At 43.6% G+C, this 12,459-nt stretch overlaps 1 protein-coding gene across 2 annotated transcripts in view; it reads left to right on the forward strand.

The window, feature by feature from the left end:
* LOC115660184 (myelin protein zero-like protein 1) overlaps positions 1 to 12,459 on the forward strand; it is an 81,506-nt gene that overhangs the window by 34,940 nt on the left and 34,107 nt on the right. Inside the window, exon 6 of one of the 2 annotated variants that reach the window (XM_030581268.1) lies at positions 1,310 to 1,707. The exons of the other annotated variant lie outside the window; for it this stretch is intronic. Coding sequence (XP_030437128.1) covers positions 1,310 to 1,411 — 102 coding nt within the window. The 3' untranslated portion in view covers positions 1,412 to 1,707. Of the gene's footprint in view, positions 1 to 1,309; positions 1,708 to 12,459 lie in introns of those variants that run through there. 2 annotated transcript variants of the gene reach the window in all.

A 12,459-nucleotide genomic window follows, 5' to 3' on the forward strand; every position in this document is an offset into this window, starting at 1 on the left:
AATCACATATCATGTTTTTTATGCTGATACAACTTCCCTCCCTTCCCCTTTGAATTTTCTGAGATGATGCCCCTACTTGTATCTAACTCACTGAGAGAGTGCAATATCCTAGCACTGCAACTGAGAAGTTGTCATTTTGCTGAAATCAATTTCCCACCCTTTCGCCTGCTTCTCCGATAACTGCTTTCGGGATATGGAGCACTCCAGTCCCATCCCCATCCCCATCCCACTCTGCACTTCATATTCCCGCAGGTTGCGTTTCAGGGAGAACAGGTATTGGTGGTGAACCTATGGGTTTCAGAAAGCATTTCGTACCTCTGTTCTGAAGCTTCATGTGCATTGCTGCCCTCTGGGGCACTGAAAGGAAATTAGTTGGCAGCATCTGTCAAGTTCTTTGGTGTGAACCACAAACTACGTATGAGGATTCCTTCATTGATCACTGAAGTGCAGCTATCTGAACAGGATAGTAGTTTAGCAGAACAGGTTAGGTCATGGAGAATGCTAAATCTGTTTAAAACTCCAAGAGAATGAGATGAGATGTTTTGGCCAGAACACAATATGAGGACCTGCACCAGGCCTGATATTGCTACTCAGTGCCAAGGGAGCCTTGATGACCCCCCTGGTTAGATCTTCTGTTTTAAAACCAAGCTAAGGCACTGGGTCAGTACTGAGGGAGGTGCACCAACTACTGAGTCATCACTAGCTGCAGCGTCTAAATGGTCTTTGTCACTATATCATAGGATTGACCCGGTTGCTTACTTAGCTGGTGAATAGTGACTACATCATATCATACTGTGGCTGCAGGCTAGAACTCATTCACTCTACTTGAGAGACTGATGCCCCAGTGTTCCAAAAGGGAAGTTGTACTGAAGATTTGAAGGTCTGCAATTATAGTGCATAAAATACATTCTGTCACTTAATGGCAATCTGTAGCACAGTATGGTGCTTAAAAAAGTTAAACCCTGGCTTGCATCTGACTGAGCTACATGTCTTCGTAGCTTTCTGTGTCTGTTGAGGAAACTCTGATACATTTCAGAACTGTGGATTCTTCCTTACATTCTTCACACGCTGGCCAATCTAGTTAAAATGAGCCCTTGTGCGGCATGGTACACTGGGGTTGCAAGTGAAGTGACCCACCAGATTTCTTGTATAGGTGAAGGCTCAGTCCACTTGCTTTGGGGTTCCATTAGCTATCAAGGTGTGTACATTTGCTGTCCCTGTATTCTCACAGGAGGCCCTGCAGCAAGGAGAGGAAAGTGCAACCCATTCTTAAAAGCACTGATTCTGTGTTTTTTCTCTCTGTTCTCAGGGCCCAGTAATTTATGCACAATTAGATCACTCCGGTGGGCGACACAGTGACAAGATTAACAAGTCGGAATCTGTGGTTTATGCTGACATTCGGAAGAATTGAGGAGATCCCATCATATCCAAAGCAAAACAAAAATTCAAACTGGAATGGCTTGAATCAAATGTGACCTAGAGAACTCACATGTGGCCTTTGATGCCTAGGCTAGGACCAATGCATGTGAATACAGAGAGATATATGTGTGTTGTGTGTAAATAGTCTATTTAATCATACAGAAGTGAGACCAGTGTTGCATGTTGAGATGCAGTAAGAATTGTGCTTATAAATGGCCAATATTCTTTTTTTGTATCTAGGATAAGGGGAGAAAAAGTGAAAATACATAACATGGCAATTTTAAAGTATTTTTTGTCTCAGTCGTTAATGGAGAAACTGGAAGGTGCTAGGGGATTTTAGATTTACGTGATCATTTTTCAACAGGGTTTTCCTTTTTTGAAGGGATGGATATAAGGGGAAGGTAGTTTCTATAGGATATTTCCTCTTCTCCATCTATACAAATTGACTGCCACCTCATCTTACTTATACAATTAGACCTCTTTGCTCAGAAAAACCCTCCCCATCTGCATGGGAGAAGGAAGAGCTAAGTTATAAAGGATCTGGTAAATTTTAGCCATTTGAAATGTCTACCCTTTACCCCTTTAAGTGTATGAGAACTTTAAATTTATGTAATGGTGACATTGCTCATAGATTAATAGATTTTTGTGGCCAGAAGGGACCATTATTAGCTCATGTAGTCTGACCTCCTGTATATCACAGGCCATAGAATTTCATATAGTTACTCTTGTATTGAGCCCATGGATTGTTAGAGCTTAAAGCCAGTCCCTTAGAACACAGGGACTGTGGCCCAGTGGGGTTTGTGCAGTGAAAATAAAACCCAATTTTTCCTAAGTGAGTGAAGGGGGCATCTAGGAAGCTTCATATCTGGGTAACTTGCTTCAGTTAGATCCTGATGTGCCCCTCCCTGGGACAACCTTCTTCCAGTGAAACCTGCTGGGTTGTTTGTCCACTTGTAGCAGGAAGCAGGGGCTCTTCTGGAGAGAGATGACATTGCACTTTGTGGAAAAGGAAAAGTGATAAAACTTTACTTGCAATAATCTGCCTATACTGTCTTTCCCTGAAGCTAGTTTAGAGTAAAGGGGAGAAGCGTGATGAATGGGACCATCACAAGCCTGCTGCTATAAGAGGACAGGGCCATCCTTGGTTCCACTGTCACTGACTCTTACTAAAGTCCCATCTCCTGTGATCTGCTAGAACAGGAAAAATTGAATAATGCAGAAAGCATGCAGCCCCACCTGTATCACTGACATTATGGCTAGCTTGCTCTTGTGGGAATCTCCCATGTGACCTGTTTAGTCTAGTTGAAGGCATGTGAGCTAGAGAGATTCATTTCAAGGTTTTAGATCCTCTTTGTTCTTCCCTTTATATCTTTATGAACACTTGCTTATATTTCCAAAGGTTCATTGAGTCCTTCTGGAAGGAAACAAACTGCCTCTTGTATGTAGTGAACTGCAGGCATCATGATCTGAGATCTTGTCTGAGCCTGACTAGGGACGTCTTTTGCATTTATGGGAATGTAACCAACATTCCATGGCTCAAGTAGATGGCTCCTATGATGTAGCTGTCTTAAAGCTGTAGCCAGCAAAACTTGATGCTATATGGGACTGAAACTATTTTGAACTTACTTTCCCTTGATTTGTCTTAACTTTGAAGCTTGTTTATCAGGAACAGTAACCTGTGTTAATGGAAGTGGATTGATTCTGACTGAGTGAGCTGTCTTCAGGTTTTACTCAGTTCAGAGGAGTTCATCATTGCCTTGTGGCTAATGAGATCAGACCAGAGACCTGATCAGTTTTAAACCTGTACTTTTAGCCAATGGAGCATGCAGAGTTTCCTCTTGATTCCCTGCCACTAACCCAGGTCTTTGTCAGTTAAAAGGAAATACAAAATTTAAAGGGCTTTTAAAATTCCTCCAGGTTGGTTGCCCTTGTCCATCTCTGGCCCTGCTGAGGTTTGTGCTGTGTAGGACTACTTCTGATGAATGCCTAGTGCTAAGTAGGAGAAGGCAGGCTTGTAGCACAGCTCAGGGATAAGCAGAATCCCTTGTCAGGGTAAAACAGGTGTAAAAACTGAAATGGGGATGAGGCTAGCAGTTGATACTGTGTGACTAGGCTTGGAAGGATTAGATTTTTATTGGTAAATGTCCATAAACGTTGATTTCACTGTACACACACAAACTGACGCATAAATATTTCCATCAATAATTGAAATTTAGAGGTAGGCAAAGTAAGAAAAATGCTGCTTGAGAACTTATTGGTTTGATTTAAGGCTATATACTTTGTATATTTTGACATAGGATGTTGACAGTTTGTGTGCTAATGGTTATAATGCTTTAACTTTTTTAAAATCTCAACATCTGTCATTAAACTTTCACAGTTGTGGGAAATTGAGGGATGAAACAATTTAAACTGAAAAAATGCTTAAAACCCATAATTGTGGGCAACTTTGAAAATTTAAATTGATAAAAATTGAAAAAGATGCTTAAAGCGTTGATCTTGTCCATCAAAATTATAAAGGAATTTACTTTGACATAGCTACATCTCTCAGGGGTGTGAAAAATCCTCACACCCCGAGAGATGTAGCTATGCTGACTCAACCCTTGGTGTAGACAGAATTCTTCTATTGACTTAGCTGCCACTTCTTGGGGAGGTGGATTACATATGCTGATGGGAGAACCTAGTGTTTACACTGAAGTGCTACAGCAGTGCAGATGCAGCTGTGCCACTGTAATGATTAAAGTGTAGACATACCCTGAATGAAGCTATAGTGAAATCCCAGACTATAGTCTGATCGTATTAGCAGAGGGGCTCTCAAACTTGGGATCCGGACTCCTCAGGGGATCACAAGGTTATTACATGGGGGGTCGTGAGCTGTCAGTCTCCATCCCAGACCCCGCTTTGCCTCCAGCATTTATAGTGGTGTTAAATATATGTGTTTTTAATTTATACGGGGGGGGGGGTCACACTTAGAGGCTTGCTGTGTAAAAGGGGTCACCAGTACAAAAGTTTGAGAACCACTGTATTAGCCAATTTTGGAAGCTGTGAAATTGAATTAATTGGCTGCATTCTTCTCCTCCCCACCACCCCTTTCTGTAGTGCAGTCAATTATTCAGGGCTTGTCTACACTATGGAGACTATACCAGCATAGCTACAACAGCAGAGCTATGCCAGCATGACCCTATCGTGGAGGCACAGCCTATGCCGATAGAAGGGTTTTTCTGCTGGTGTACAAACACCACCTCCCTGAACAATGAAAGCATTAATTTGTCAATGTAGCTCTCTCTATGGGGGGTGGGAGGGGGGCGGGTTAGGTCAGTTTAGCTTTGTTGGTGGGGGTGTGTGTTTTTCGCATCCCTGACTGACATAGCTATGTTGACCTAACTTTTAAGCCCTAGTCTGCACTTCAGATTTAGATTGACCTAACTGCATTGATCAGAGGTGTGAAAAATTCATCGCCCTGAATGCTGTAGTTAAACCAAACTAACTCCTGGTGTAGGTGCAGTTTGTCTTCTGTCAATGTAGGAAGCATCTGCACTAAGGCACTGGAGCTGTGCTGCTATAGTACCCATACTGGAGACATGCTCCAAGTGTAGACTAAACCTAAGACAGCTGTATTGTCCCAAGGGCTGTTACAATGGAGGCAACTCTTGAACAGCGAGCTGAGGTGAGCTCCGTGGGAACTGCATTGTATCCGGGAAGGCAAATTCTTTATAAATCTTGTCTTTACTGCTCAGGGCGTAATATGTCATAGCACAGAAACTAGAGTCAGTACCACATAACATTTTCTAGGAGTTTTCCTGACTATAACTGACCTTGTACTCACTGCAGACAAAACAAGTACCCTTTGGGATTGCTGCCTTGGCTCTGTCTGCTGCAGGAACTGGTACCTTTTTGAGAGCAAGACTTGGATGGGTATCACTTCTGTTTTGTTTGTCTTCCCCTCAGAAAACATGCTGCTGCTTCTTGCTAGAACTGAAAAGCTGGCAAAGCAGCAAAATTCTGTTTCAACAATTGAGGACTTTTAACCCTTAGTTGACTGCCAGCAAATGAGCATATAGGTGCAGCCTCCAGAGGGCTGGTGTTGCTACTTGCTAACTTGGGTGTCCAGTGAATGAATTGGCAGCTGTATTCTTCACATCTTATCTCCAACACCCCTGTCCATGCATAGGTCAGTGTTTGACTGCAGTTCTCCAGGGCAGATGACCCAGGGTTAAGGGGGTAGGACAAGGGTATTTTAGGTGGAGCTTGGAGGAGCTGTTACGTTGAGAGCGTTCCCACAGTAGCAGTGGTCTCTGATGCATAAGGCCCAATCTATACCTGGAGTGCTCTGTGTTTTGTAGAGTTCTACTGACATTTCAGTTTATGATTAGAGAAACTGGAATTAGGTTTTTAATTTCTTTTAATATTCCAGAGTTGTTTGGGTAACCATCTGTCTTGTAACGTGTGTGTGTGTGTGTGTGTGAGAGAGAGAGAGAGAGAGAGAGAGAGAGAGAAACTTAAAGGCTTCGTTTCCCTAGAGAGTGGACTGTTGAGGTGGTAGGGTGAAGAACCATATGATCTCTAATATAATTGCCTCAGAACCTGTTCTAAACCTTGCTTGGTGTTTACATTATTCTTATATCTGTCTAGGATCTTTAAAACCAGGATTTTTCTCTTATGTATATGTGGGGCGGGAGTTCAAGGAGTATGTTTCAGTCTTGAAAAAGAATCTGTGGTCAAAGATCTGGGGAAGTATCTACATTGCCAGGGTTGCAGTAATTTTCCCATCATACCAGCATCTGCTTGGCACACTGTATGATAAAGGCCACCAGAATGCATCGAATCATAGAAATGTTGGGCTGGAAGGGACCTCAAGAAGTCATCAAATCCAGCCCCCTGGACTGAGGCAGGATTAAGTGATGGAGATCCCTAAATCATAAACCTCTTTGCTCAGACTTTATTCCATTGTGTGTGTTTGTTTTTTTTAAGGCTTCTCTCCTCCTCCCTCTTGAACATAAGCAACCCCTTTTATTTTTAAAGTATTTCTGCACTTTCTAAAACTGGAATATAAGTTGAATAAAGTTTCCTGCCTTCTGGGGGGAATATGCTGTGCAGTCTGTTTTTTCCCACAACTCCAAAGCAGCTGCAAAATGTAATATTAGAGACACTTTGGGCAGGAAAACAGGAGCTTTTGGTTCTTGTTTCTGCAGACCTCTAACTTGGAAAGTATCTTCCTAAACAGTGGAGGAAAGCCCCCTCCTCACTAAGAGGATAGCGTACCAGTATCCTGCCTGGTTTTGGGGGTGGAGGAAGCAGGACAAACACCTATAAAATGGGTGTATAATTATTGTGGGAGGGAGCCAGGTGTATACTGCGTGGCCTCACTATATAAAGTTAAGGCTGTGGAGAGCCGGGGATAGCAACAGTGCTTTGTGCTTTGCTTGGACTGATTCTTTTGATTTGGATACTAAAATCATACTGTTAATTTTTCTTGACTGATTTTAATGTTTTCTATTGTAATCTTCTGACTATTTTAATACACTTTTTTCCATTATTTGTCTCTTGTGGTCTGTTGCACAAGTTGTATCTGGTTGTGGATGGGATGGGGAGGGAGACTTGAATACATAAGCCTCACTTGCGCCTTAGAGACAACACAGATGACATTTTCCACTCATCTGACACAAGCCACCGATATCAGAGTATTGCATGGCTGGAGAACCTTTCACCAGGGGATGTTGGCACGTTTTGCCAATATTAAGCTGCACAATTCCCCTGTGAGACAGGTAAGTGATACGTCCCTTATCAACCTAGAAGAGCTGCAGGAAAGGGTAAAAAGGCTTGCCCAAGGCCGCTCAGCAAGTCAGTAACAGAGCTGAGAATAAGAACCCGGGAGACGGGTCTTCTAGTTCCCAGTGCCACTAGCTCACCACACTATGAAGCTGCCTTTGCAGAATGCTGTTCTTACCAGTCTTGAAAAGCACCTAGACCAATCCTATTAGACATTGGCCTCCTGTTGGAAGGGAAAATGTTCTCCTTAACCTGCCACTGAACAAACAGTCATTGTTGCACTTGGCAAAACAGATCAACTGGTCTGCTTAAAGGTCTGACCAGAGAGATTTGTGACGGAGATGGCAACTTCCTGCCATATCCTTGAGAGACCTTATTGAATTAAATGTCTTGAGGCCCATTGTATTAAATGAATGGTTTATGCCGGGGTGGTAACAAAAAGTGTTACTTGCTTTTTCCTAGGGAATATCTAGGGGGAGGTGAATACTAATTCCCTTCCTCTGGTTAACGCAATATCTTTTGAAACTATGCCCTGAGGAGCGAGCCATTGTCTGTTTGATCACCTGTTACATGAGGCCATGATTGAAAGCCCAAGCTGTATAAAGAAAAGATGAAGGGGGGGAGCAATAGCTCAGTGGTTGAGCATTGGCCTGCTAAACCCAGGGTTGTGAGTTCAATCCTTGAGGGGGCCACTTAGGAATCTGGGGCAAAAATCAGTACTTGGTCCTGCTAGTGAAGGCAGGGGGCTGGACTCAATGACCTTTCAAGGTCCCTTCCAGTTCTAAGAGATTGATATATCTCCTATCATTATAACTATTCATGGTGGTTCTGGTTCTGAATCTGAGATGGTTCTGAACTTGTAACCATGGGGGAAACCCAGTTACAGGTTTTGAAGGACTGACACCACCTAGAGCTTGAGGTTGGGAGTTAGAGTGATCTCTGGTAAACTTTTTAGCATATGTAGTTTCTTTTAGGCAGTCTGGCTTGCTGAGGATATCCATGTAGACAGTGAACTGCAGACTGGAAAAATCTGGTCAGAAAGGTGGAGAGATGCAGCTCTCTATCTGCGAGGTGACAGCTGAGGAGTTGGGAGCCCTTAAGGGACCACAAAGAGGGAGAACAGGTCCCCTGAACTGTGACATTATTAATAAAAGCACCATCTGCCCTTAGGATCTATGAAAACTAGGCATGTGCCTGCTTTCCATTTGGGACTCTGCCCCTCGTGGATATGGTGTTAATCCACCTGGGATAGTACACAAAACTGGATTCTCACTAAACAACTTACAATATTAGCTCTACTTTTGATCTAGCAAAGCTGTATCCCTTCAGCAGGGAGAGCAAATCACTCAAGTATTTCTTAGGCCTCTGTCTTTGTGGCAAGAAGTATATTGACGCTGAAAGAAAGCAAGAAATCCTTAAGCTATGAATCTATGAAGCAATGTAATTTTACCTATCAGGATAGCGTCTTCTGGGCAGATCAGAGCAGTTTGAGGCAATGACAGCCTTTAGTGACTACTAAGGATGGCTTAGGCTGGAAGCTGAGTTTGTGCCTGCATTCCATCTAATTCAGTGTGGATGGGCACAACCAGGACCTAGAATTTAAGTGTCTGCTTAAAGTTCAGTGGCCCTCATTAAGAGTAGGGGTTTGCCCACTTTCCTTAGCCGTTGAGAGCAGGCTGTGTATCCTCCCACCCTATCTATGCTGGCTGTATTTCATGGGGATTCCTATGTATGTATAGTTTGTAAAGTACTTGGGATGAAAGGCAATGTATATATTGAGGAAATGATGTGATTAAAGCAGAAGACAGTCAGGAGATCAGGGTTCTGTTTTGGCTGTCATCAAATCACTTGCTCAAGGCCACTTAGCCTATGTTCCTCGGTTAATCTACTCAAAGCATGTAGCCACTAACCCATGGCAGATGCCTTCACCATGCCACTATATGGGAGGAAAGGGATATTGTACAAACTCCTCTGGGTTTCCCAGTGCATCATGTCTTTTCTGACTACATTTCTTGTGGCTGAGATTATCTTGTGTTGGGCACTTTGTCTGTATTATCCGTGTTTGCTAGTTGTTTGTCATTTTTTTTGTAAACCTCTTTTAAAAAGCAGCTGGGAATGGCTGGCATCTCAGATACCAGAAACTGTTGCAAATGCTGACTTCTTAAGGGTGATCACTGTACCTCAGACATATTGCTAAGGGCTTACTTGAAAGTGTTGAGATCTTGAAATGGAAGGTGTTATAGAAGGGCAAAGTATTGAATTTTCACTTTCTAGTGATGTGCTGCTAATATTTCTAAGAGGGAGCACTACATTTGGCAAATGATTTAGTTTGCTGGAATCATTCCCAATGATGGTTATACTTCAGCTTGTGCAGCTTGGTACAATGTAACTGGAAACAGCAGACATTGGAGCAAATCTAGTTCATTTTGAAAGTAAAAAGTGGCTCTCCAGAGATATATTTGAATGTCAGTGAAATGTCTGTGGGAAGGATGGTTCAGCAATAATCAGAGGTGGAGAGTGATTAGAGCCTTGTTTTTGAACCTTTCTTCATAGGTCAGGTTTTCTAAATCTTTTATCATTTTTGTTGCTTTCCTCTGGACTGTCTCCAATTTGTCCACATCTTTCCTAAAGTACTGCATCCAGAATTGGACATGGTACTCCATCAGTGCCAAGTAGAGCAGACAACTACCTTCTGTGTCTCACATAAATCACTACTGTTAATACACCTCAGAATATTTTTTTGTAGCTCCATCACGTTTATAATGGATTACAAATTGAACTGAAAACAAATATCCTTTTCAGCAGTACTACCCCCCTAGTGTATGATGGATAATAATTTTGTAGTTGTGCGTTTCATTTTTCCTTTTTAAGTGAAGTACTTTGCACTTGTCTTTATTGAGTTTCATCTTGTTGAATTCAGATCAGTTCTCCAATTTGTCAAGGTCATTTTGAATTCTAATCCCATCCTCCAAAATGCTTGAAACCTCTCAGCTTGGTGTCATCTGCAACTTTTATAAGCATACTCTCCACTCCATTATCCAAGTCATTAATGGAAAATATTGAATAGTACCAGACCCAGAGCTGACATCTGTAGTATCCGACTAGATATGCTCTCCAGGTTGATAGCTAACTACTCTTTGACTATAGTCTTTCAACCAGTTGTGCACCCACCTTACAGTAATTTCATCTAGACAGTGTTTCCCTAGTTTGCTTTTGAGAATGTCATGTGGGACTATCAAATGGTTTACTAAAATCAAGATACATTATTTTTACTACTTCCCCCATCCAGTAGATCAGTAACCTTGTAAAAGAAAATTAGGTTGCTTTGGCATGATTTGTTCTTGACAAATTCACACTATTTCTTACACTCTGTTCTTCTCTATGTCAGGGGTGTCCAAACTTACTGGCTCTCCAAGTCACATATGACAATCGTCAGAAGTTGAGAGCTGGGGCACACCTGTTGAGAGCTGGGATTGGGGCTTCAGCCTGCTCCTGCTGAAGCCCTGAACCCTGGCAGGTGCGCCCTGAAGGGGTGAAGCCCTGAGACCTCCCTCCCCTCTGGGCAGAAGCCCCTCCCCACCACCCTGCTGCAAGGCAGATGTCCCGAGCTTCCCCCCCTCCAGTCTGGTAGGTGTGGTATGGGGGGGCTCCATGAGCTGTACTTGAATGGTAAAAGAACTGCATGTGGCTCGCGAGCCACAGTTTGGCCACCCCTGCTCTAGGTGCTTACACATTGATTGTTTAATAATTTGTTCCAGTATCTTTCTGGGTATCAAAGTTAGGCTGATTTGTCTATAATTTGCTGGCTGCTCTTTGTTTCCACTTTTTAAAGTTTGCATTTCTCCAATCCTCTGGGCCCTGGCCTATCCTCCAGGAGTTTTTGGGAGTTAAAAAATTGCTAACTGTTCCAAGATTGCTTCAGCTAACTCCTTAAGTACCTAGGATGAATTAATCAAACCTTGCTGGCTTGAATACATCTAACTTAGCTAAATATTCTTTAACCTGTTCTTTCCCTATCTTGGCTTGTGTTCCTTTCACCTTGTTGTTAATATTGTGTTGAGTATCTGGTCACCATTAACCTTTGAGTCAAGACGGAAGCAAAATAGTGTACAACCAGTGCTGCAGCCAGGGAGATACAGCGCTGGATGTTCCTTGCAAGTGTGGATGGTGAGTAAGTTGCAGTGCTGTAAAGCCACCACCAGCGCTGCAACTCTCCAGTGTAGCCAAGCCCTCAGCCTTTTTGACTTCATCAGTTATTAGCTGTCCTTCCCCGCTAAGTAGCGGACCTTCACTTTCTGTTGTCTTTCTCTTGTTTCTAATGCATCTCCTCTTATTGCCTTTTGTGTCCCTTGCAAAGTGTAACTCATCTTGTGCCTTTGTCTTACTGATTTTGTTCCTGTGTGCTGTACTTCTCTTTAGCAATTTGTCCACGTTTCCATTTTTTGTAGGATTCCTTTTTGATTTTCAAGTGCACATTAAGGTGGGTTCTTCTTTGAGTGATTGCTCATATCCATTCCAGTTAGGTGTGCACGCCGTGCATGCACGTTCGTCGGAAGGCTTTTACCCTAGCAACTCCAGTGGGCCGGCAGGTCGCCCCGTAGAGTGGCGCTGGCATGGCGCCCGATATATACCCCAGCCGGCCCACCCACTCCTCAGTTCCTTCTTACCGCCGTGTCGGTCGTTGGAACTGTGGAGCGTGGCATAGCTGTCCTCCACGTCCCTAGCTCTCCTTTGTTTCATTGTTGTCATAGTTGTAGATAGCTGTAAATTGTAGTTGGACTTTTCGTTATTGTTAACTTTTAGCACAGCTGTATATACTTAGTTAGCAGGCTTGGGCTTTAGCCCTTCCCTGCACCCGGCACCGGGCCCATGCCTGGTTCATCGGGGTTCAAACAGTGCTCAGCCTGCAAGAAGCCGATGCCAACGAGCGATCCCCACGACGCCTGCCTGAAGTGCCTGGGGGAATCGCACATTTCAGATAAGTGCCGCATCTGTAAGGCTTTTAAGCCTAGGACAAAGAAGGAGAGGGACCAGAGGTTAAGGACTCTCCTGATGGAAGCGGCATTTAACCCTGTGGCCCCGACGCAGTGCGCCGGCACCGGAAAGACGCCCCGACACCGATCTTCCCCGGCACCGGGACTCAATGCAAGGCCCTCGATGTCTGCCACTCCATCCTCACAGACTCGAGCAGAGCGCCCGGCACCTACCTCTGCAGCGGCACCACCAACAGGGATTGCGTCGAGTCCGGTCCCTCATAGCTCCCCTATAAGATCC

The sequence above is a fragment of the Gopherus evgoodei genome, chromosome 1 (genome assembly GCF_007399415.2).
Source record: "Gopherus evgoodei ecotype Sinaloan lineage chromosome 1, rGopEvg1_v1.p, whole genome shotgun sequence".
In the NCBI taxonomy this organism is placed as follows: Eukaryota; Metazoa; Chordata; order Testudines; family Testudinidae; genus Gopherus; species Gopherus evgoodei.